The sequence below is a fragment of the Amblyraja radiata genome, chromosome 25 (genome assembly GCF_010909765.2).
Source record: "Amblyraja radiata isolate CabotCenter1 chromosome 25, sAmbRad1.1.pri, whole genome shotgun sequence".
Taxonomy (NCBI): Eukaryota; Metazoa; Chordata; class Chondrichthyes; order Rajiformes; family Rajidae; genus Amblyraja; species Amblyraja radiata.
In genome coordinates this window covers 32,332,082-32,358,259 of record NC_045980.1, presented here as the reverse complement: position 1 = coordinate 32,358,259, position 26,178 = coordinate 32,332,082, and the positions used below count along the sequence as shown (strand labels likewise).

Sequence of the window (26,178 nt, the reverse complement as noted above, 5' to 3'; positions counted from 1 at the left end):
TGGTGGAAGCAGATACGATAGTGACTTTCAAGAAGCTTTTAAATAGGCACATACAAGTGCAGGGATACAGGGATATGAATCATGTACAGGCAGATGAGATCAATTTAACTTGGCATCCCGCAGGAGAATGGGGTTGAGCGGGAAAGATAGATCAGCCATGATTGAATGGCAGAGTAGACTTGCTGGGCTGAATGATCTAATTCTGCACTTATATCTTTTGATCTTATGAGACATTCAAACCGATACCTCAAATTGCCCTGGAGTGTGAAAGGTCTGAGACATGGTCAAATCCTTAAGAACCATAGACAATAGGTGCAGGAGCAGGCCATTCGGCCCTTCGAGTCAGCACCGCCATTCAATATCATGGCTGATCATCTAAAATCAGTAGGTAGACAAAAGTGCTGGAGAAACTCAGCGGGTGCAGCAGCATGTATGGAGCGAAGGAAATAGGCAATGTTTCGGGCCGAAACCCTTCTTCAGTACCCAGTTCCTGCTTTTTCCCCATATCCCTTGATTCCTTTAACCCTAAGACCCCAAGTATTTGCGTAGGTAGTAACTGCAGATGCTGCTTTAAACCAGAAGATAAACACAAAGTGCTGGAGTAACTCAACGGGACGGGCAGCATCTCTGCAGAGAAGGAATGGGTGACGTTTCGGGTCGAGTCCCTTCTTCAGACACAGTATTTGCTGCTGACAGCAAGCGACCCTAAAACACAACACCATTCACTCAATAACACTAATGCACCCTACAAGTGCCAGTAAAGTCCTTTGAACTAAACTATTGAGGAAAAATAAAAAGAATCAACACTTATTTAAATACCGGGTTTTCGCGCAGAAAAAAAAATGAACTTGTTCTGAACTGAGATTCCCTTTTCACTCAGATATAATAAATTATAGCACATATTTTTAAGTGATCGGTGGAATGCATTGTAAGAATCAAAATCACAGGCAAAAGTGTCCCACTAGAAGACCAATTTAAAACTGCACTCAACATTATGAAAACATTTGTTTAGCAATTTTGTCCAATTATTCTGGAAAAATGGCCAAAATGTCTGTGACCAAAAGAGCTCAAGTGATGAAACTAGGGGGCCTTATACGATTTCCAACTCATAAGACAAAGACAAGGAGAAGGTTCTTCATCCAAAGTGCAGCCACTTTGGGAATATTTTGAAAGGCGTGTTTTAGATAGAGAGGGATTCAAGAGAAATGGTGCAGAGAAGTGCCACTAATCAGCGCTAGACAAAAATGCTGGAGAAACTCAGCGGGTGAGGCAGCATCTATGCAGCGAAGGAAATGGGTGACGCTTAGGGTCGAGACCCTTCTTCAGACTAATCAGTCATCAACTTATTGAAACCTACATGAGGGTCTTACTTTCGTTTCTGGTGTTATTATTACAATACCTGTGGCCCAATTACACCCTATCGAGAACCCAGAGAGGTGGAAGCATTCATATTTCATCGAGACTCTGGTCCAGTGAGGTTTCAGCAGAATGGGAAATGGCTGCACAACAGCCTGGAGTGGACAGTGAATACTTCCAAGATACTCTGGACAGTCACAAAATGTGTACAGATCACAAAAAAAGGACAGCGTGCATTTTGTGGCAATCAATAGTAAACGCGAGGGCCCCTTCCTACTAAGTTTGAGTTTGATTCTGGCTTTGTGAATGAGTTCACTTCCAGCATCCGTCAGAACATAGAGTACAGACAGGCTCCGGCTGTCGTTTTAAATGTGTGTGTCGCCCTTTGGCCCCCGTTTGTTCTGGTGTAAACTGCTATATCCATACTTCCTCTCCATCGAGAGATGCTCCATCCCCACCACATAATCGTCAGGTCGGGAACTTTTATTCAGCTCTACAACTCGCGGGACCACAGTTGACCAGCGGTCTGGGTGAAGGGAAAGAAGAAAAAACGAGCGTTTATTAATCGCGATCAGTCAATGATCGGATCCCAGCAAAATCACAATCACTTTACAGGCAAGAGCAGATTTAAGGAATACCTCATCGCTATTGAGCTTGAGGGAGGGTATCAGGGGTTATGGGGAGAAGGCTGGAGAATGGGGTTGAGAGGGAGAGATAGATCAGCCATGATTGAATGGCAGAGTAGACTTCATAAGATCATAAGTGATAGGAGTAGAATTAGGCCATTCGGCCCAGCAAGTCTACTCCACCATTCAATCATGCCCGATTGGGGATGATCAGCCATGATCACATTGAATGGCAGTGCTGGCTCGAAGGGCCAAATGGCCTACTCCTGCACCTATTGTCTATTGTCTGATCTATCTCTCCCTCCTAACACCATTCTCCTGCCTTCTCCTCGTAACCTCTGACATCCGTACTAATCAAGAATCTATCTATCGCTGCCTTAAATATATCCAATGACTTGGCCTCCATAGCCTTCTGTGGCAAAGAATTCCACAGATTCACCACCCTCTGACTAAAAAGAAATTCCTCCTCATCTCCTTCCTAAAAGAATGTCCTTTAATTCTAGTCCTAGACTCTCCTCCCACTAGTGGAAACATCCTCTCCACATCCAATCTATCCAAGCCTTTCACTATTCGGTACATTTCAATGAGGTGCCCCCCCCCCCCCCCCCCATTCTCCTATACTCCAGCGAGTGCAGGCCCAGTGCCGTCAAACGCTCTTCATAGGCTAACCTAATCATTCCTGGTGTTTAAGAAGGAATTGCAGATGCTGGAAAATCGAAGGTACACAAAAATGCTGGAGAAACTCAGCGGGTGCAGCAGCATCTATGGAGCCAAGGAGATAGGCAACGTTTCGGGCCGAAACCCAAGGGTCTATGGAGCGAAGGAGATAGGCAACGTTTCGGGCCGAAACCCAAGGGTTTCGGCCCGAAACGTTGCCTATCTCCTTTGCTCCATAGATGCTGCTGCACCCGCTGAGTTTCTCCAGCATTTTTGTCTACCTAATCATTCCTGGGACCATTCTTGTAAACCTCCTCTCGACCTCTCTCCAGAGCCAGCACATCCCTCCTCAGATATGGTGCCCAAAACGTCTCACAATATTGAGCAAAAGACTTGATGGGCCGAATGGTCTAACTCTGCTCCGAGAACGTATGAACATCGCACCTCGGCGTAGACGGCCCATGGTTTGCGGAATGCCGCTTTCGAACTGGTAGGTGTCATTCCTGCCCGGATCTTCGTTGATAATGCCAACATTTTGGTTCCAGTGAGACCAGTTAACCTCATCCACCCTGGATGAACAAATACAGGGAGAAAGAGGCATTGTAATTACCATTACGCAGCGAGACTCCTGACGGGCACCCCTGAAAAAGGGACCACATCACCCCGATCCCGGCCTCTCTCCACTGGCTCCCTGTGCGGTTCCGTATACATTTCAAGACCCTCCTCCATGTCTACAAAGCCCTCAATGGGCTTGCCCCCTCCTACATTAAAAGTCTTCTCACCTACCGCTCCACCTCCAGGTCACTCAGATCGGCCGACTTGGGGCTACTGAATATCCCACGGTCTAGGCATAAGCTCAGGGGCGAGCGCGCCTTTGCGGTTGCAGCTCCTAGACTGTGGAACAGCATCCCCCTTCCCATCAGAACTGCCCCCTCCATCGACTCCTTTAAGTCAAGACTAAAATCTTATCTATACTCCCAAGCCTTTCCTGACATCCACTGAGCGAGGGCTATATGACAGATGGCACAATGGGCTAAGTGTTCGGCTGGCGACCGGAAGGTAGACGGTTCGAATCCCGCTTGGAGTGCATACTGTCGTTGTGTCCTTGGGCAAGACACTTCACCCACCTTTGCCTGTGTGTGAATGTGTGTGAATGTGTGTGAGTGATTGGTGGTGGTCGGAGGGGCCGTAGGCGCAGATTGGCAGCCACGCTTCCGTCAGTCTGCCCCAGGGCAGCTGTGGCTACAGAAGTAGCTTACCACCACCGAGTGTGACTGAGGAGTGAATGAATAATGCCATGTAAAGCGCCTTGAGTATTAGAAAGGCGCTATATAAATCCCATCCATTATTATTATTATATATGTATGTAGTTTGTTTGTTTATACTATTCTTATAACAAATGTAAAACACTTTGGCCAACGAGAGTTGCTTTTTAAATGTGCTATATAAATAAATGTGACTTGAGGACCATGAAGTGAAGGAGCAGAGAGTGTAAATCCCAGGGCACGAACATTGTCCTTAACGTGTCTAACGTCTCTAACCTGTGCCTTTTCCCATCGGACCCTGAGCCGTGCAGTTTTCCACCGCCGCATAAGAGGATACAAGGTGCTGTAGCAACCCAGCGGGTCAGGCAGCATCTCTGGAGAAAAGGAATAGGTGACGTTTCGGGTCGAGACCCTTCTTCAGGCTGAGAGTCCGGGGAGAGGGACACTGGAAGTATGAAAAGGTTCAGAACGAACCAGAGCCGCGACAGATGACAAGGGAAAGGTGGAGCCCACAATGGTCCATTGTTGGCTATGAAAGAGGTGATCATTTTGATGCGAACAGTGGAACTAGCAGGATGACGAGGGTGGGGGAGGGACAGAGAGAGAGGGAATGCTTGAAATTAGAGAAATCAATATTCATCTTCCAGCTTTCCCCACCATAATCGAGGTCATAACCTCAGAATTAAAGTACGTTCCTTTAGGAAGGAATTGAGGAAGAATTTCTATAGTCAGAGGGTGGTGAATCTGTGGAATTCTTTGCCACAGAAGGCTGAGGCCAAATCAATGGATATTTGTTAAGGCAGAGATAGATAGATTCTTGATCAGTACGGGTGTCAGGGGTTTTGGGGAGAAGGCAGGAGAATGGGATTAGGAGGGAGGGATAGATCACCAAGATTGAATGGTGGAGTAGACGTGATGGGCCGAATGGCCTAATTCTGGTCCTAGCATTTATGACCTTATGAACATAATCAGTCGTAAACTGATTCCCATTGCCACAGCATGAATTAGGGTGCAGTGCAGCTACGACAGCCTCTCTGCAAAAAGATGCAGTGAGGCTTATTTCGTTTTGGTCTCCTGACACAATAATAACATTATGCCAGCTCTCAGAAAAATCTCATTCACCACTTATTCCCTGTAACCTATTCTCTCACACATGGCCACAGGGGCACAGGGTCACACCAATAGAGTTGCTGCCTCACAGCGCTAGAGACCCGGGTTTGATCCTGCCTGCGGGTGCTGCCTGTATACAGTTTACACCCTCTCCCTGTGACCTGCGTGGGTTTTCTCCGGGTGCACCAGTTTCCTCCCACACTCCAAAGACGTGCAGTGTTTGTAGGTCAATTGGCTTGGAGTCAATGTAAATTGTCCCGTGTTTGTGTAGGATAGCGTTCAGTGTGCGGGACGATCGCTGGTCGGCGTGGACTTGGTGAGCTGAAGGCTTGTTTTCCAACACGCTGTATCTCTAAACTAAAACACTCCTGCCACCCACACACACCAGGGCCAGTTAATCTACCCTCACCCCCTTGGGATGTGGAAGGAAACAAAATCACCTGGGGGAGGGTCTTGGAGGAGGGGGGTGTGGGGGTGGTCGGATGGAGGGGTAAGGGAGGGGGGGGGAGTGCGGGGGGGGAGGGGATGGGGGGAGGGGGGTATTCCTTTTCCTTTTTTCTTTTCTTTGCCTTGCTGTTTTCTTTCCTTTCTTTTTCTGTTTTCTTCTTTTCTACTTCGTTTTTTTTTTCTTTTCCTACTTTGTACTGGTTGAAGATTGATCCCACAAGGTTACATGGATTACATGCAAACTCCGCAGAGACAGCAGCTGGGGGTCAGGGTTGCACACAGCACCAGCGTAGGGATGAAGCAGTAAAAGCAAGACCACCCTGTTATTTTGTTCCCACCTGAAGCACCATCTGCGGTCCGGAGTGCCATCAGAATTGATCCCGACAGTGACCATCTCTCCCGAACGGAATGCTTTCCTCAGGAACACAGGGAATGATCTCTCAATGTCCAGGATTGTTGTGGCCCACTGTTGAGAATAAATAACGTTTTATTTTAACAAGCATCAGATGTTCAGCTTCATATTTCCCAACAAATAATCGACCGTACACAGTTACACTGTTTGTCCACCTCCTTCTCCTTCTTCCTTCATTCCCCACAGACCCTCATCTTTTCTTTACCCCTATCCTCCTTCACACTCTCTCCCTCTGCTTCAGTCCCATCGCGGGGGTGGGAGATTGCAACCACGTGGTCCACCCTGTTTCGACTAATGCAATCAACCCGACGTGCACAAACAAATAGACGTAGTGTTTTGTTAGGCTGTGCACGCCATACGCAAGGAGAAGAGGAAGTCCCATCACTATCTCTTCCTCCTTAGAGGCGCAGCGGTAGAGATGCTGCCTTGTAGTGCCAGAGATTCAGGTTCGATCCTGACCACGGGCGCTGTCTGTACGGAGTTTGCACGTTCTTCCAGTTGTGGGTTTTCTCCGGGTGCTCCGGTTTCCTCCCACATTCCTAAGACGTGCAGGTCTGTCTGTTAATTGGCTTTGGTTAAAAATTGTAAATTGTCCCGAGTGTGTACAGGATAGTGCTGGTGTACGGGGTGATCGCTGGTCGGGACGGTCTCAGTGGGCTGAAGGGCCTGTTTCCGCGCTGTATCTCTAAACTGAACAAGTGGGCTTGAGGATGAAATACAACACAATAATAAATACAACAGAATTCTTCACAGAGTTGCTAGGCCGTGGTAATCACCTCCAGGGTTCATGGTAGACACAGAAACCATGTCAACATTCAACATCAAGTTAGATGAATGAGGATGGAGTGATTTGGGACACTGGAAATCAAATGTGGCTTGGTAAACATTCTCCTGTGCCAGCAGAGATTGCCCCATAGAGTAGAGAGAGTGGGTGCAAAACTATCCCTCTCAAATGCAGAGATTGTTCGAACCTCAATGTATGTTAGAAATTCCACATATTGCCATTTGAATACATTCTAAACACACAGCAGGGAAACAGGCCCTTCGGCCCACCGAGTCCATGCTGGCAATCGAACACCCGATCATTCCGAGTACGATATCCCACTTTCGCACCCACTCCCTCAACACCAGAAAGGGACCGCAGATGCTGGTCTAAACCGAAGACAGATACAAAAAGCTGGAGTAACTCAGCGGGTCAGACAGCATCTCTGTGGAGAAAAATAGGTGACGTTCCGGGTCGAGACCCTTCTTCAGAGATGCTGTCTGACCCGCTGCGTTACTCCAGCTTTTTGTGTCTGCCTTCCACGCTAGGGGCAATTTACCGAGGCCAACTAATAAATCATCCCGCACGCACATCGTTGGGATTTGGGAGGAAACCGGAGCACCTGGAGGAAACCCAGGTGGTCGCAGGGAGAATGTCCGCATGGAGTTATAAACATGGAGTTGATTGGGTTAACGTATGTTGTGCTCTGGGTCTGTAGCCGAAATGTTTAAGAAAGAACTGCAGATGCTGGAAAAATCGAAGGTAGACAAAATCAGACTGAAGAAGGGTCTCGACCCGAAACATCACCCATTCCTTCGCTGCATAGATGCTGCCTCACCCGCTGAATTTCTCCAGCATTTGGTCTACCTTCTGGGTCTGAAGCCATTGGAGTCTAGAAGGATGAGGGGTGATCCCATTGAAATCTACCGGATAAGGATAGAGTGGACCTGGAAAGGATGTTTCCATTAATACGACAGTTCAGAACCAGAACACACACACACATGCTTCACCCAAGGTAAAGCCCCTGTCCCACTTAGGAAACCTGAACGGAAACCTCTGGAGACTTTGCGCCCCACCCAAGGTTTCCGTGCAGTTCCCGGAGGTTTTTAATCAGTCTCCCTACCTGCTTCCACTACCTGCAACCTCCGGCAACCACCTGCAACCTCCGGGAACCGCACGGAAACCTTGAGTGGGGCGCAAAGTCTCCAGAGGTTTCCGTTCAGGTTTCCTAAGTGGGACAGGGGCATAATCGGATGCAACCCGGGTCTCTGGCGCTGTCAGGCAGCAGCTCTACCCGCTGCGTCCCTACATATTCTGACCTGGACTGGATGTTAAATGGGCCCATTTATCAATGCAACCCACCTGAAGCCTCCAGATTTGCTTGCTCTTCTTGGAGACCTGACCCACAGTCTCGCCCATCAAGGCAATCAACATGTTGAGCAGCAGTACGAATGTCAGGATGATGTAGGAGACGAGGAGGATGACAAAGACAATGGGAAACTTGGCACTGTTGATGACGTCCAGATCGCCCATGCCAATGGTGAGTCGGAACAGCTCCAGCAGGAACTTGCTGAACGATAGTTTGTCCCGACAGATGGGGTAGGTCGAACTCGTGCAGTTCGGTGAATCTGACGTTATGTCACAAGTCGGAAGGGTGATGTCGTCGCTGGGACAAGTCACCAACAGGGAGACCAGGGCTGAAATAGAACGTAGAGTTGGTACACCATTAATCTCAAACGACCAGCAAAATCCCACACTAACCTGAGATTAAATATATGAGAACAGTGGATGATCCATCAGCCAGATGATACTTTAGACTTTATAGAGATTCAGCGCGGACGCAGGCCCTTCGGCCCACCGAGTCAGCGCCAACCAGCACACTATACACTACCCCATACCCCATACACTAGCACACATCTTACACACAAGGGACAATTTACAGAAGCCAATTAACCTAAAACTCTGCAAGTCTTTGGAATGTGGGAGGAACCCGGAGCACCCAGAGAAAACCCACGCAGGTCGCCGGGAGAACGTGCAAACTCTGTACAGACAGCACCCGTAGTCAGGATCGAACCCCCAATCAGGTGTGTTCAACACACTTCATATACTCAATGACAGTAGAATCAAACATCATACCTTAGAGACAAATTCCATTTTATGCTCCAACATGGGATGAATTTCTAGTGTAACACCTGATTGTATATGTTATACGGTGGCGCAGCGGTAGAGTTGCGTCTTACAGCGCCGAAGACCCGGGTCCGATCCCGACTACGGGTGCTGTCTGTACGGAGTCTGTACGTTCTCCCCGTGATCTGCGTGGGTTTTCTCCGAGATCTTCGGTTTCCTCCCACACTCCAAAGACGTGCAGGTATGTAGGTAAATTGGCTTGGTAAATGAAAAAAATTGTCGCTAGTGTGTGTAGGATAGTGTTAATGTGCGGAGATCGCTGGTCGGCACAGACCCGGTGGGCCGAAGGGCCTGTTTCCTAAACTAAACTAAAAAAAAATTAGGAGTATAATCATGGAGTGGATTGGGTTAACGTATGATGTGCTCTGGGTCTGTAGCCAAAATGTTTAAGAAAGAACTGCAGATGCTGGAAAAATCGAAGGTGGACAAAATCAGTCTGAAGAAGGGTCTCGACCCGAAACACCACCCATTCCTTCGCTGCATAGATGCTGCCTCACCCGCTGAGTTTTTCCAGCTTTTTGTCTACCTCCTGGGTCTGTAGCCATTGGAGTCTAGAAGGATGAGGGGTGATCCCATTGAAACCTACCGGATAAGGATAGAGTGGACATGGAAAAGATGTTTCCATTCACGGGACAGTTCAGAACCAGAGGCCACAATTTCAGAATTAAAAGATGTACCTTATGAAAGGAGATGAGGAGGAATCTGTGGAATTCATTGCCACAGACGGCTGTGGAGGCCAAGACATTGGATATTTTAAAGTAGACGTTGACAGATTCTTGATTTGTACGGGTGGGTGTCAGAGGTTGTGGGGAGAAGGCAGGAGAATGGGGTTGAGAGGGAAAATTAGATCAGCCATGATTGAATGGCGGAGTAGACTCGATGGGCTGAATGGCCTAATTCTGCTCGTAGGTCTTATTATCTTATGTTCTTCTGGTCGTATCCCTTCACACCGACTTGCATCTTCACTCCAGCCCCCACTGCCCCAATATTCCTTGCTCAATACCCACAGCAAGACAATAGTGTTTTATTAATACGTACCTGATGTGAAACCAATCATGAACAGCACATAGACGAGAAGAAACCGGAAAAGATCTTTGACCAGAATCTGAAATGATAAAAGGCGACTTGTCAGGAAATAGAACGCTGCAACAGAAGTGTGGAGATCACATTGAAATTGCATGGAGGGGAATGAGGATGGATCGTGGTGTGTTAATGTGTGTGGATGTACAGTAACTGCACGCAAACAAGCCCTTCAGCCCACTGAGTCTGCGCCGACCAGCGATCACCCCGTACACTAACACTATCCCACACACTGGGGACAATTTACAATTTTAACAAAGCCAATTAACCCACACACCTGTACGTCTTTGGAGCGTGGGAGGAAACCGGAGCACCCGGAGAAAACCCACGAGGGTCACAGGGAGAACGTGTAAACTGTATACAGACAGCGCCCGTGGTCAGGATCGGACCCGGGTCTCTGGTGCAATACGGCAGCAACACTACCACTGCGCCACCCTGCTGACCTGCGGTGTTAATAACGTATAAGATTATTAAGGGCATGGACACGCTAGAGGCAGGAAACATGTTCCCGATGTTGGGGGAGTCCAGAACCAGGAGCCACAGTTTAAAAATAAGGGGCAAGCCATTTAGAATGGAGATGAGGAAAAACTTTTTCACACCGAGAGTTGTGAGTCTGTGGAAGTCTCTGCCTCAGAGGGCGGTGGAGGCCGGTTCTCTGGATACTTTCAAGAGAGAGTTAGATAGAGCTCTTAACGATAGCGGAGTCAGGGGATATAGGGAAAAGGCAGGAACGGGGTACTGATTGTGGATGATCAGCCATGATCACATTGAATGGCGGTGCTGACTCGAAGGGCCGAATGGCCTACTCCTGCACCCATTGTCTATTGTCAATAATCAGGGCAGCACAGTGGCAGAACGGTAGAGCTGCTGCTTCACAGCGCCAGAGACCCCGCTTCGATCCTGACCACGGCTGGCGGTCTGTGTGGAGTTTGCACGGCTCTCCTTGTGACCGCGTGGGTTTCCTCCTTGAAAGATTCTTTCAGGTGATGAAATGGAATGTTTGAGCAATGAGACCATGATCAGGGAGCAAGATGGGAGAGGGGGCAGAGGGTGATGGATTGAGGAGGCAATGAGGAGGTGCATTCAGGAGGGAACTGGGTGTCTTTGTGAAGATAGATTCTTCAAGTTCTATTGAACCTCAAAAATAGGATTGATGACTCTGGTGATCTTGTCCCTGGAAGTGTACATGTTCCACAGTTCAGTACAGTAAACCCTTGTTACAACGAACCATAGTGTGGTGGAGGGGGGGGTGGATGGTGTTCGTTACTGCCGATTGTCCGCTCTAAGCGTTCAAGGGATTGTACCTAGTAGAAACAAACAACTGTAGTTGCTGGTTAAGACACAGGAGGACTCATAGTGCTGGAGTAACTCAGCGGGTCAGGCAGTATCTCTGGAGACATGGATAGGTGACGTTTCGGGTCGGGACCCTTCTTCCGACTCTCGGTCCAGAACTGGGCCTGGAATCCAGGCAAGTTGACGGCCCCGGTCTGCTGGCAGCCGGGCGAGAGGCGAGGTACGGCGGAGTCGACGGTCGCGGCCCACGGTCGGGCGGAGTGCAGGTGAGGGTCGGCGGTGACGGTGGCAGGCGCGGCTTGGAAGCAGCCGGGGAAACGCTGTGGTGATGGTGTGGGCCTGTGGTGGTGGTGGTGGTGGTGGTGTGGGCCTGTGGTGACAGTGTGGGCCTGTGGTGATGGTGTTGGCCTGTGGTGATGGTGTGGTGACGGTGTGGGTCTGTGGTGATGGTGTGGGCCTGTGGTGGTGGTGGTGGTGGTGGTGTGGGCCTGTGGTGACAGTGTGGGCCTGTGGTGATGGTGTTGGCCTGTGGTGATGGTGTGGTGATGGTGTGGGCCTGTGGTGATGGTGTGGGCCTGTGGTGATGGTGTGGGCCTGTGGTGATGGTGTGGTGACGGTGTGGGCCTGTGGTGATGGTGTGGGCCTGTGGTGATGGTGTGGGCCTGTGGTGATGGTGTGGGCCTGTGGTGATGGTGTGGGCCTGTGGTGGTGGTGTGGGCCTGTGGTGATGGTGTGGGCCTGTGGTGATGGTGTGGTGACGGTGTGGGCCTGTGGTGACGGTGTGGGTCTGTGGTGATGGTGTGGGCCTGTGGTGACGGTGTGGTGACGGTGTGGGCCTGTGGTGACGGTGTGGTGACGGTGTGGGCCTGTGGTGATGGTGTGGTGACGGTGTGGGCCTGTGGTGACGGTGTGGTGACGGTGTGGGCCTGTGGTGATGGTGTGGGCCTGTGGTGATGGTGTGGTGACGGTGTGGGCCTGTGGTGATGGTGTGGTGACGGTGTGGGCCTGTGGTGATGGTGTGGTGATGGTGTGGGCCTGTGGTGATGGTGTGGTGATGGTGTGGGCCTGTGGTGGTGGTGGTGGTGGCGTGGGCCTGTGGTGACGGTGTGGGCCTGTGGTGATGGTGTGGGTCTGTGGTGATGGTGTGGGCCTGTGGTGATGGTGTGGTGACGGTGTGGGCCTGTGGTGGTGGTGGTGGTGGTGGCGTGGGCCTGTGGTGACGGTGTGGGCCTGTGGTGACGGTGTGGGCCTGTGGTGATGGTGTGGGTCTGTGGTGATGGTGTGGGCCTGTGGTGATGGTGTGGTGATGGTGTGGGCCTGTGGTGGTGGTGTGGTGACGGTGTGGGCCTGTGGTGACGGTGTGGGCCTGTGGTGATGGTGTGGGTCTGTGGTGATGGTGTGGGCCTGTGGTGACGGTGTGGGCCTGTGGTGATGGTGTGGTGACGGTGTGGGCCTGTGGTGGTGGTGGTGGTGGTGATGGTGTGGGCCTGTGGTGATGGTGTGGGTCTGTGGTGATGGTGTGGTGATGGTGTGGGCCTGTGGTGATGGTGTGGGTCTGTGGTGATGGTGTGGGTCTGTGATGATGGTGTGGGCCTGTGGTGATGGTGTGGGTCTGTGATGATGGTGTGGTGACGGTGTGGGCCTGTGGTGACGGTGTGGGCCTGTGGTGACGGTGTGGGCCTGTGGTGACGGAGGCAGGTCTGGCCTGGAAGCGGGGCGAGCCGGGGGGGAGGGGGAGCGGTGGTAGATCCGTCCGCTACAACCGAGATCCATTATGAAGTGCATTAAAACGAGGTGTTTTACTGCAGATGAATGACTATACCCACCTTCTGTATCATAATGCTGTAGGTCCCGGTAAGCTTCAGACCCCTGGTGAAGTAGAGTGTGTTTATCCAGCCTAAGACCAGAGCAAACACCATTACAGCAAGATAGGACTCCTCACCAGCCACGTACAGTCCTGCCGACACCAACACCAGGATGGAATAAATAAAACTGCAACACAGGAGCACCACAGGCCTTGGTCAGGAGACGGTGACAGGATAAACGCAACTCTCTAGCTACACCCAGCTCTGACCCACTTTCTCCCAACAGTTCAGTCTTTGATCAGTGAGGTGCAACTTCAGCAACTTTTAGTTAAGATTAGTTTTAGAGATACAATGTAGAAACAGGCCCTTTGGCTCAGCAGGCCCAGGCTGACCAGCGATCCCCGCATATTAACACTATCCTACAAACACACACACACACACTAGGGGAAATGTTTACATTTATATCCAAGTTAATTTATCTACATACCTGGACATCTTGGGAGCGTGGGAGGAAACCGAAGATCTCGGAGAAAACCCACACGGTCACGGGGAGAACGTACAAACAATGGTCGGGGTCGAACCCGGGTCTCTGGCGCTGTAAGGCAGCAACTCTACCGCTGCGCCACCATGCCGCCCGGATATCTCTCAAAGTTCACCACTGTAATACTTCAGGGTTTGCCCTCTGACCTCTGACCTCCGACCCTGACAACCCAGACATATCTCCTGCCATTAATTGCCTTGCCAGCTGCTTGGCCAGTTCCCTTTAACCGCTCGGTGGCAATTTACTGATCTCTCAGCATCATTGGCGTTAGACATACACAAATTAACACAAATATTTATAAGTAGGAAGGAACTGCAGATGCTGGTATATACTGAAGATAGTCACAAAGTGCTGGAGTAACTCAGCATCTCTGGAGGAAAAGGATGGGAGGCGTGTCGAGTCTGAACCTTTGTTAGTTTAGTTTAGAGACACAGCGCGGAAACAGGCCCTTCGGCCCACAGAGTCCGCACCGACCAGCGATCCCGGCACCTTAACACTATCCTACATACACTAGGGACAATTATACATTTATAACCAAACCCATTAACCTACAAACCTGTACATCTTTGGAGTGTGGGAGAAAACCGAAGATCTCTGAGAAAACCCCAAGCAGGTCACGGGGAGAACGTACAAGGTCAGGACCCATGGTCAGGATCGAACCCCCGGTCTCTGGCGTTGTAAGGCAGCAACTACCACTGCGCCACCGTGCCGCCCCTTCTTCAGACTATTTCTCCAGAGATGCCGCCTCACCCGCTGAGTTACTCCAACACTTTGTGCCCATCATTATTTCCCAACACTGGGTCATTAATGAATGGTGTCGCATGTAGCAGGCAGCATTAGACACATTTCTTTAAACAGCCTTTCTGCTTCTCAATTTCAACTTTTCCTTCTGCATTTGGTTCAATGTGATGCACATGAATCTGTATTTTCCACGGGCAGGTTTGAGTGGTATTTCTGACTGACTGAGAGGGAATTAATACGGCCGGCTCGCCCAATGCAAACATTCCACAATTCTCTCCAGCAGGCGACAACTTACAGCTCAGGTGAATCACAGAAACATATGGGAAAGTAAGTGACCATTTGGCCCATCATGTCCATGCCAGCCAATACAAGCACAAGTCTATAATGGAGGGTTCGGTAAATGGCAGCCTAATGGTCATCGTCACTCTATGCGCAAAACATTATCTTACATTTTTGTACAATTAATCACACAATTAGCAGTCTTCTGACAAAGTGAACATGTTGTAATCTGAATTTTAGGTCATCTTTAAGGACACAGAGAGGTTCTTACTAAAGTAACTGGAATGATCCATCGATGAACATGGAATTCATTCCTGGGCATTTCTTCAGGAATAGATCCTTGACCTTTGGAAGAAAAGAAAAGGGATCAATTTGTGTTCTTTTACATCACCATCACGTTTTCAACAGGTGTTCGTTCCCCTTTTCCGTACTTTATCAGATCTGTGTGGAGTTTGCACGTTCTCCCTGTGACTGCCTGCGTTTCCTCCCGGGTGCTCTGGAGTTGTGATTCTTTTCAGGAATTAATGACCAGATCACCGAAACCCTTCAGCCTTAGATACCGAAAGGATCAGCCTGTGTTCAGAGTGCCAAACAATTATGCTGAGAGAATGGAGCAGCTGGGCTTGTACACTCTGGAGTTTAGAAGGATGAGAGGGCATCTCATTGAAACATATAAGATTGTTCAGGGTTTGGACACACTAGAGGCAGGAAACATGTTCCCGATGTTGGGGGAGTCCAGAACCAGGGGCCACAGTTTAAGAATAAGGAGTAAGCCATTTAGACGAGGAAACACTTTTTGTCACAGAGAGTGGTGAGTCTGTGGAATTCTCTGCCTCAGAGGGCGGTGGAGGCAGGTTCTCTGGATGCTTTCAAGATAGAGCTAGATAGGGCTCTTAAAAATAGCGGAGTCAGGGGATATGGGGAGAAGGCAGGAACGGGGTACTGATTGGGGTTGATCAGCCATGATCACATTGAATGGTGGTGCTGGCTCGAAGGGACAGAGCGGGTTAGGCAGCATCTGTGGACTCAGTGGGCCGAAGGGCCTGTTTCCACGCTGTAATCTCAAAAGGCAAAACTAAACCAAGTTACTGGCAGCTCCCTCCCAAAACTACGTCAATGGGCAGCCAGTCACCAGTAAGTATTTGGGATAATCCCAGAGGATAATTTTCCCTCCAATTCCCCAGCCCTGGGCTTTGTCACTCAGGATTCCCGCTAACAATGTAATATGTCAGGTGAGGGGAGACATCTTCCTGCAAGTCACCTCTTCCCTGCAGGTCACTGTATGCATTGGGGGCCATCACGTTACTCCTCGCACCTTAATCTCAACCATCCCGAATCTAGGAATTATTTTGCTTCACGCCTTCCTGACCTTGAAGAAGGATCCCTACCCGAAACGTCACCCGTTTGTTTCCCTCCACAGAAATACTGCCTGACCCATTTGGTTGTTGACTTTCTCCAGCAGTAAAATGGCGGCCCAATAGTCAAGTCAAGTCAAGTTTATAGCGGCACGGTGGCGCAGCGCCAGAGACCCGGGTTCGATTTCGACTATGGGTGTTGTCTGTATGGAGTTTGTACGTTCTCCCCATGACCTGCGTGGGTTTTCTCCGAGATCTTCGGCTTCCTCCGACATTCCAAAGACGTACGGGTTTGTAGGCTAATTGGCTTGGGGAAAAATCTAAATTGTCCCTAGTGTGTGTAGGATAGCGTTAGTGTGCGAGGATCGCTGGTCGGTGCGGACTCGGTGGGCCGAAGGGCCTGTTTACGCGCTGTGTCTCTAAACTAAACTAAACTAAACTAAACCAGGTGCTGGAGAAACTCAGCGGGTCAGGCAGCGTCTGCAGAGGGAAATGGACAGATGACGTTTTGGGTCAGGACCTTTCTGCAGCTATGGACCAGGTACTTGAAGGTGGACAGGTTCTGGGCCAGTGGAAGTCAGCCACATACAGGAAACTGGGCAGACCAAGTCACTATTCCCCACACCCTCTTTAAATCTCCGGGAGGTAGCCTCTTAAATCAGAAGGTCTCACTGCACTCCACCAAAACAAATAATCAAACACATTTATTTTAAAACAAATTAAAAATTGTTTCAATAAATATTGTGAAAAAATGTCCTGTGGTTCCATCTAGTTTCTAACCAACTTCATGTTAGGTGTTTACAATAAAGCATTTGACAAAAGGTCCAGTATATTTGTTGATGTATATTTGCAAAGCTGTAAAAATATTTCACTTCCTTCTGTTGAGAGGAAATTGCTCTGTTTTTCCTAAGTTAACGGAGGAAATCTAAAAAACTAGGAGTATCCCAGACCTTTGCCACGTTAGATAGCCTTAGTCAAAATGGCCGCAGCTCTCCTGGTTCAGACCAAGATTCCCAGTCAAGGAACATTAATCAGTAAGTAGATGTTGTGCAAGGTTTGGGCTAGGTTTTGGCACAATGGTCTTCAACAGTTAGGACATTGAGTATAGAAGTTGGGAGGCCATGTTACAGTTGTACAAGACATTGGTGAGGCCGCGTTTAGATAATTGTGTTCAGTTTTGGTCACCCTGAAATAGGAAAAATGTTGCTAAGCTAGAAAGCTTACGAGGTTAATTTTTCCTATTTCAGTCCCTCAAACCTCTCGTCCAAAAATCCCCCATTCATAATCCTCACCCCCCCCCCCCCCCGAGTCAACTCATCCAAACAGCAGCGCTGAATAATCTCCACTTACGTTCGTGAAGAAAAAGAAGATGGCCGTGATGACAGTGATGAGCTCGCCCGCCATTCGCAGGTAGTCTACGGAGGTCTCGTACGGATAAGGAGGCTGGAAGAGATTTCACAAGAGAAAGTCATTGATGTGGCCTCGATGAGTGATGAAGCAAGTCCTGTTCAAATCAATGACATTCACACTTGCAGCAGCACAACCGTACCTGTAAACATAGTGCTCTGTAAAACCCAATTAAAAAAAACATATACACATGTATATGCACCAATGTGTGTGTGTGTGTGTGTGTGTGTGTGTGTGTGTGTGTGTGTGTGTGTGTGTGTGTGTGCGTTACGAGCCGCTAAGAGACGTCCCCAAGCTCCGACGTACCCGCTACGTACATTCTACGTGCTTACCACGATTTGATATTTTTTAAAATTCGGAAGAGCTCTTGAATTACTTCGTACAGTGGGACAGGCCCTTCATTGGGGAGGAAGTATTGTTGCACTAGACAGAGGAGATTGACACAATTACTGCAGCATAGATTCCTTATTTCTCTATCTCCTCCCCACGTCTAAAGCTCCTGCATCGCTGCCACAATATCAAAATAAATGTGACGGCAAGTAAGGCTATTATAAGCCGCGGGTATATTGAACCTGTGAGCAAATGGGTGTCCGTGGTTATGGGGAGAAGGCAGGAGAAGGGGGTTGTGAGGGAGAGATAGATCAGCCATGATTGAATGGCGGAGTAGACTTTTTTTTAAAATTTATTAGAAGCAAATGTACAAGAGTAGAACCAACGGCATATAAAATTATACAGTTATTGTGCAGCTTCAATTTTAACTTTTTAGCTTTGAATTAGAAAAAATGAAAAGAGAAAAAGTGAGATATGCAAAGATAGGACCCCTAGACCAGTGGTTCCCAACCTTTTTTAGCTCATGGCCCCCTTGGGATCTTTTAATATTTCTGTGCCCCCCCCCCCCCCTGACATTATTAGCGGAAAAAAAGTACTTCAATATTACAATACCTTCCATAAAAATATCAGTGTCTATTAATTGCACATATATTCTCTTTTATTCTATTCCACAAACATCAAAAATATTTCAACTACATAGATTTAAATTTATTAGAACTGAAATTTAGGAGGCAACAGGGTGGTAGCTCTGTGGCCCCCTTCATTGAACCCGTGGCCCCCTAAATCCCAACATTTTTCTGTGGGCCCCCAGAAATTTGCCATATGGCCCCAGGTTGGGAATCACTGCTCTAGACTACCAAAGTGGTGAAGCCAAAGAGTGAATAAAAGAAAGAAAGAAGAGAGGAATAGAAAAAAAGAAAAGGACAAAAAGAAAAAGAGAAGTGGTGGTATCCCTGTCTCTCATCCCTCCCTCTCCCCACCCACCTCATCCAACCCATAGTTAGATTTAAATCCAAAGTTGTGTTGCGCCATACTACCCTTGTAAGAAATCAGTGAAGGGTGTCCATGTCTTGGGAAAATGATCTGGTTTTTATCGCGGAGTAGACTTGATGGGTCGAATGGCCTAGTTCTGCTACTGTCACTTATGACCTTATGAGCAAATCTGAAGCAATATCTGTCCGACTGGTACTTTGATGAGCGTGCAAATCCATTTCACGTCCAAAGGACAAAAGGTACATTGAAAAAGTGTTATCAAAAGAACACAGGCAGGAGATGGATCGCATGAGTACTCACTTGGCCTTCTGATGGTCTGTAGTATGCAATGAGGGTGAATATGATCATGGCTGTGATGTAGGATATAACACTGAGGTAGAAGGACACAGCTGCAAACTTCTTCCATTTATCACGGAATAGTTCGTTGATTGGTTCCACTGCCAACATTTCGTAACGATTCTATGAGGCAAAATTAATCAGTGTCGGTATTAAAACTTCACCAGCAAATGCCAAGAGCTAATTCGGGCGGAGAGCTGGAACTGTAAGGCTAGAGATAGCTAGAGACAGCCAGAGAACAGGCCCTTCGGCCCACCGTGTCCGCGCCGACCAGCGATCGTACACCAGCTCTATCCCACGCGCTAGGGACAATTTACGGAAGCCAATTAACCGACAAACCTGCACGTCTTTGGAAAGTGGGAGGAAACCAGAGCACCGGGAGAAAACTCACAGGGAGAACGTACAAACTCTGCACAGAAAGCACCCGAGGTCGGGATCGAACCTGGGTCTCTGGCGCTGTGAGGCAGCAACTCTACCGCTGTGCCACCGTGCCACCATCATCCTCATTCTCATCACTTCGCTAGAAACTATTAAAGGTTTTGATGAGGTTTTGATGAAGACCGCACACCTTTATACGGCGTGCCCACATACAACACGATACCAGAACCAAACCATTGAAACATGTTTTCTGGAACTTTACTGAGCTCTTGAAGTAACCGCTGTCCCAAGTAATTGTCAATTTCTATCGTCGACACAAGGAACTGCAGGCGCTGGTTTACAAAAAGAGGACACAATGTGCTGGAGTAACGGATCTGCGGAGAACTTGGATAGGTGACGTTTACAGCCTGGACAAAGGCCAGAGATAACAACACAGAAAGTGGGAGACACAAGGATTGAATTGAGAATATTGAAGCTGGAGGAAGGAATGAAGGTGGAAGTGGAGGGGAGATCCATGTAACCCTTCATTCTCACCTCTTCCACAGCCAACAATGGAGCATTGTGAGCTCCACCTTTCCTTGGCCATCTGATTGACCAGAACCCACTCGTCCTGACTTGTCCTGAATCTTTACACACCTCCAATCTCCCTCTCCCCCTGAAGAAGGCTCTCGGCCTGTTCCTTTTCTCCAGAGATGCCGCCCCCAGCCCGCTGAGTTACTCCAGCATTTTGTGTCCATCTTCTGAAGATGCCAATGTCATTTCTATTTTATTTATTTTTTTTAATAATCTTTTTATTAGAGGCAGGTACATAACATATTAAAAACATTTCATGTATATCATTCCTACATTACTAATATTATCGATTGATATTAACTCTGCTTCTAGTATTTTTTTTATATAGATAGAAAATAAGAAAGAGAAATAAATTCTATTCCTCTTTTGAGAGACCCCATTACCTCCATCTTCCCGTTGTAGACCAGGATCTCCAGGAGCGAGACCTCTTCTCCGCACGTGTCTATCGCTGAGAGATCGTATAGCGAAGAGTACACTGGCCCGTACACCCAGTCTCGGAATTTGCGGGAGAGGTGCCGAGCACTCTCATCCGTTATCTCCCTCCGGATGATGTGCTGGAAAACCTGCCGGAGATAAGAGGCCGACTCATGACGTGCTGTGGATTTCATATCAAGCCTGTTCAGAACTCTGCCTCGGCAAGGCCAGCAGCATAATCAAGGACGAGTCGCACCCCCGGCCACTCCCTCTTCTTCCCCTCTCCCAATGGGCAAAATGTTTGCAGGAAAAATATTCCCGGAGTTAGGGGGGGAGTCCAGAACCAGGGGGGGGTCACAGTTTAAGAATAAGGGGGTAAGCCATTTAGGATTGAGATGAGAAAAAAAAAATTCACCCAGAATGTGTGGAATTCTCTGCCACAGAAGGCAGTGGAGGCCAATTCGTGAGAGAGTTAGATATAGCTCTTAGGGCTAACGGAATCAAGGGATATTGGGAGAAAGCAGGAACCCCTGGGGTACTGATTTAGGATGATCAGCCATGATTATATTGAATGGCGGTGCTGGCTCGAAAGGACAAATAGCCTCCTCCTGCACCTAGTTTCTCAGTTTCTATGCAAGAAGTACAGAAGTATGAGAAGTCGCACCTCCAGATTCAGGGACAGTTTCTACCCACTGTTATCAGGCAACTGAACCATCCCACCAACAACTAGAGAGCAGTCCTGACCGGTTGCATCGTGGCTTGGTTCGGAAATTTGAGCGCCCTGGAGAGGAAAAGACTACAAAAAGTAGTAAACACTGCCCAGTCCATCATCGGCTCTGACCTTCCTTCCATCGAGGGGATTTATTGCAGTCACTGCCTCAAAAAGGCTGGCAGTATCATCAAAGACCCACACCATCCTGGCCACACACTCATCTCCCTGCTACCTTCAGGTAGAAGGTACAGGAGCCTGAAGACTGCAACAACCAGGTTCAGGAATAGCTACTTCCCCTCAGCCATCAGACTATTAAACCTGGCTCGGACAAAACTCTGATTATTAGCAACCACTTTCTGTTATTTGCACTACCAGTTTATTTATTCATGTGTGTATATATTTATATCATGGTATATGGACACATTTATCTGTTTTGTAGTAAATGCCTACTATTTTCTGTGTGCTTAAGCAAAGCAAGAATTTCATTGTCCTATACAGGGACACATGACAATAAACTCACTTGAACTTGAACTTGAACTATCTACCTCATTGGAGTATCTGTGATCGGACGTTATCTTGCACTAAACGTTATTCCCTCATCATGTATCTGTACACTGTGGATGGCTCCATTGCAACCATGTATTGTCTTTTAGCTGACTGGTTAGTGTGCAACAAAAGCTTTTCACTGTATCTCAATAAACGTGACAATAAACTAAACTAAACTAGTCTAATCTAAACTAAACGCTTCTACCACCATTCCTGGCAGCTCGTTCCAGGCACCCACCACCCCCTGTGCTTCGTCCTTTAGACATTCCCCCTCTCACCTTAAAACATCTTTGGAATGCGGAATGGAGCCATGTTCCTATCTAAAACTCCACTATCACACCTGCTTCCACCACCACTCTTCTGTGGAATTCTCTGCCACAGAAGGTAGTTGAGGCCACAGTTCATTGGCTATATTTAAGAGGGAGTTAGATGTGGCCCTTGTGGCTAAAGGGATCAGGGGGTGCGGAGAGAAGGCAGGGATGGGATACTGAGTTGGATGATCAGCCATGATCATATTGAATGGCGGTGCAGGCTCGAAGGGCCGAATGGCCTACTCCTGCACCTATTTTCTATGTTTCTATGTTTCTTGGCAGTGCGCTCCAGGCCCCCCCCCCCCCCCCCACCCTCTGTGCTCCAAACATTGCCCCTCTCCCCTTAAAGCTACTTCTTCTAGTCTCTGACATCTCCACCCTTCTCTCTACAGTCTGTTCCACATTGCAAAGCTGGTCTGATGGCCACCCCTTCCCACCATCACAAAGCATTCTGTGGAGAAGTAATATTCAGCCCAAGTGCCTTAAGAAAGAACCAATTTACCCCAATCTTTCCGAGCTTTGCGGCCATCTTGAGGGGCGATAAGCCATCGTTGTTTAAAATCGCCTCCAAGTTGTTCTCCGGGTAGGTCTTGGCACATTTGATGAGGAACAGGTCGTACATTTTCGTCAGGAACTTGGTGTTCTCCCTGGTGTTGTCGGCAATGGCGACCAGCGCGTGGAGCACAGTATTTCCGCGGGAGTCCTGCCTCCGCAAATCCGCCACCTTGTCTGGGTTTTCAGTGAGGTAGTTGACGATGTCGGGCTGGTTGGTGCAAGCAGCCAGAGACAGAGGTAATTCGCCTGGGGAGATACAGGGAAAGGCAGTTAGCGTCCCATCCCGAAAGACAGAGACAAAGAATTGTTATTTAGTTTAGTTTAGTTTAGAAACAGGCCCTTCGGCCCACCAAGTCCGCGCCGGCCAGCGTTCCCCGCACATTAGCACTACCCTACACACACTGGAACAATTTTACATTTACACCAAGCAAATTAACCTACAAACCTTGGAGTGTGGGAGGAAACCGGGGCTCTTGGAGAAAACCCACGCAGGTCACGGGGAGGATGTACAAACTCCGTACAGACAGCACCCGCAGTCAGGATCGAACCCGGGTCTCTGGCGCTGTGAGGCAGCAACTCTGCCTCTGCGCCACCGTGCCTCAATAAGGGAATTTTATGATTTTATAAGGTAAATATTTCATGATTTTATGAAGGATGTCCAATAATTTATTGAATTTGAATCAATGATTTTAAGCAGGGAATGTCTGTTGTTTTTGCCGGGTATAGAATGGTCTCGGTGGGATCGGGAGGTGATGGCTCTGATGATTTCATGGAGTGGTTGAATGAATATGTTGGAGATTGCATGATTTAGTTGGGTTTTGATGGTTTACGGACGGGGTTTAATGAGGTTTATTTGGGAGGGGCTGTGTTGGCCACTTTGTGGGCCTGGACTCTCCCACTGGCATCCTCAATGCCTCCGTTTGGAAGGTGGTCTTGGAAGGTTGAGGGGAAAACCTGATAGAGTGGACCAAATGATGCGAGGCATAGATAGGGTGGACAGGCAGAACCTTTTTTTCCCCAGGGTGGAAGTGTCAAAGACTAGAGGGCGCAGCTTTAAGGTGAGAGGGGCAAATTTGAAAGGAGATACGCAGGGCATGTTTTTTACACAGTGCCTGGAACACACTGCTGGGAGTGGTGGTGAAGACAGACACAACAGGAGCATTTAAGAGGCGTTTAGATCGGCACGTGCCTGTGCAGGGTATGGAGGGACATGGATCACGTACAAACAGAGGAGATTGGTATAACTTGGCAGCTTGTCCAGCACGGACATTGTGGGCCGAAGGGCCTTTTTCTACGCTGTACTGCTTGTCATTCTATGTGCAAGGACACCTCAACAGACATGCTCGGCGTATGGTGGTTTACTCAATGGCCAGTGAATGTATCGACCTGCCCTGTACCAGATGTGAGGATGGATGAGAGAAGTGCTTTAATTATTTAGAGTGAATTAGAGAAACTTGTTGGCCTCACTCCACTCCGATCTGTGGGTCTATGCCAGGAATTAAATTAAGAATCCATTATTTACCTCATTAAGCTAATACTACAATTCTCAACCCTGATTAAGTTAATAGCACGGGAAGCAGTTGCTAAGAGACAGGTCTTTAAAGTAGATGTTCTGAGCTGCAAACACAATGTGTTGCTTACCATAGTGATCACACTGAATTCCCCCTATCAGAATATCGCAGATATCAGGGAGGTTTATTAAAAACCTTGAATAACAGTCCACTCCCCAAACACCGGCAATTCAAGGCAGTCTGGCAGCATCCAGGATTAAACAGCGAGTGGCCTCCTCTACCATCCCCAAATGTAACTCCCCAGGCCAATACTGTACAGGGGCTTCACCGTGTACCCTCGACAAAATACACCTATATACAAGGCACAACGTGCTGGAGTCACTCAGCAAGTCAGGCAGCATCTGTGGAGGCAGTGGATGGGTGATATTACGGGTCTTTGACACTAGGACTCTGAAGAAACGTCCCGTCCCAAAACGTCACCTGTCCCATCCCCTCCGCAGCTGCTGCCTGACCCGCGGAGTGACTCCACCACTTTGTCCCTTGTTACGCCAGGTAAAGTTAGATCAGGTGAAGTTACACCAGGTAACAAGATTTACAAGGTGAATTCTCAGTAGGTTTACAAGGTTCATTCCCGGGATGGCGGGACTGTCATATTCTGAGAGAATGGAGCAGCTGGGCTTGTACACTCTGGAGTTTAGAAGGATGAGAGGGCATCTCATTGAAACTTATAAGATTGTTAAGGGTTTGGACACACTAGAGGCAGGGAACATGTTCCCGATGTTGGGGGGAGTCCAGAACCAGGGGCCACAGTTTAAGAATAAGGAGTAAGCCATTTAGAACGGAGACGAGGAAACACTTTTTCTCACAGAGAGTGGTGAGTCTGTGGAATTCTCTGCCTCAGAGGGCGGTGGAGGCCGGTTCTCTGGATGCTTTCAAGAGGGAGCTAGATAGTGCTCTTAAAGATAGCGGAGTCAGGGGATATGGTGAGAAGGCAGGAACGGGGTACTGATTGGGGATGATCAGCCATGATCACATTGAATGGCAGTGCTGGCACGAAGGGCCAAATGGCCTACTCCTGCACCTATTGTCTATTGTAAAGTTCAACCAGGTGAAGTTAGACCAGGTAAGGTTAGACCAGGTAGAGTTAGACCAGGTAAGGTTAGACCAGGTATAGTTAGACCAGGTAGAGTTAGACCAGGTAGAGTTAGACCAGGTAGAGTTAGACCAGGTAGAGTTATACCAGGTAGAGTTAGACCAGGTAGAGTTAGACCAGGTAAGGTTAGACCAGGTATAGTTAGACCAGGTAAGGTTAGACCAGGTAGAGTTAGACCAGGTAATTATGGACTAGGTGGAGTTAGAGCAGGTAAAGTTAGACAAGGTAAACGGCTAAATGAAAGGAAAACAATTTAAGATGTTACGCACTTGTGGGCAAAGTCTAGCAAGGCGTACCAAATGGGTCCAAGCTCTGCCTGAGTGTCTATCTCAGCAGCCCAGCGGACGGAGAGTGTAAACAGAAAGCACAAGCTATGGTCTGTAACCAAAACCAGCAGCTTGAAGAGAGAGCAGATCAGCCAGAAAACCACACCCTGGGGCAGGCCCTCACAGAACATGTATTCACCTCAGTACTCAGGCGAGAAGTTAAAAACTGAAGCCTTGCTTCACAGACACTACTCCTTTCATACCCTGGGACACGTCAACCCAGCCTGTGCTATGAATAGTCTGTTCTCTTTGACTCTTTTACATCAAGCTAAACATTTCTTGGGCAACTGTTCCTCCCTCTGGTCTGGAAACAATTTACTACCCAATTATGGGAAGTTGTTAAACTCATTTTCAAGATTCTCATACTATTCAGAATGGAGACTATAAACTAGAACAGTTAAGCTAGAACAGTACACAGTCATTCTAAAATATCTGATGTTAATAAATTAATGCATTATAACTATAATTATCGATAAATTGTCTAATTTCTGACACAAAGCTGCTCTGTGAAAGTGGATGGACATCACTTCTAAGGGGGTCCGATGACGAGTCTCGACCCAAAATGTCACCTATCCACGTTCTCCACAGATGCTACCTGACCCACAGAGTTACTCGACTGTGTCACTTCCAAACCAGCAGAATTCAATACCGAACATCTCGAAGACTGCTGTGGAAGATGAACACAAAATCTGCTGGAAGAGATTCGAACTGACTTT

At 48.3% G+C, this 26,178-nt stretch overlaps 1 protein-coding gene across 1 annotated transcript in view; it reads right to left on the bottom strand.

Annotated features, from left to right (window-relative positions):
- Positions 1–1,064: 1,064 nt before the first annotated feature.
- Positions 1,065–26,178, bottom strand: part of trpv4 (transient receptor potential cation channel subfamily V member 4) — a 61,197-nt gene continuing 36,083 nt past the window's right edge. Inside the window, exons 6-16 of the mRNA XM_033043776.1 lie at positions 22,420–22,718; positions 20,318–20,497; positions 18,948–19,106; positions 17,268–17,360; positions 14,834–14,907; positions 13,023–13,188; positions 9,862–9,928; positions 7,999–8,333; positions 5,800–5,927; positions 3,084–3,208; positions 1,065–1,882 (exon numbers count right to left, since the gene is read on the bottom strand). Of these exons, the coding sequence (XP_032899667.1) occupies positions 1,722–1,882; positions 3,084–3,208; positions 5,800–5,927; positions 7,999–8,333; positions 9,862–9,928; positions 13,023–13,188; positions 14,834–14,907; positions 17,268–17,360; positions 18,948–19,106; positions 20,318–20,497; positions 22,420–22,718 (1,787 nt within the window). The 3' untranslated portion in view covers positions 1,065–1,721. The remainder of the gene's footprint in view (positions 1,883–3,083; positions 3,209–5,799; positions 5,928–7,998; positions 8,334–9,861; positions 9,929–13,022; positions 13,189–14,833; positions 14,908–17,267; positions 17,361–18,947; positions 19,107–20,317; positions 20,498–22,419; positions 22,719–26,178) is intronic.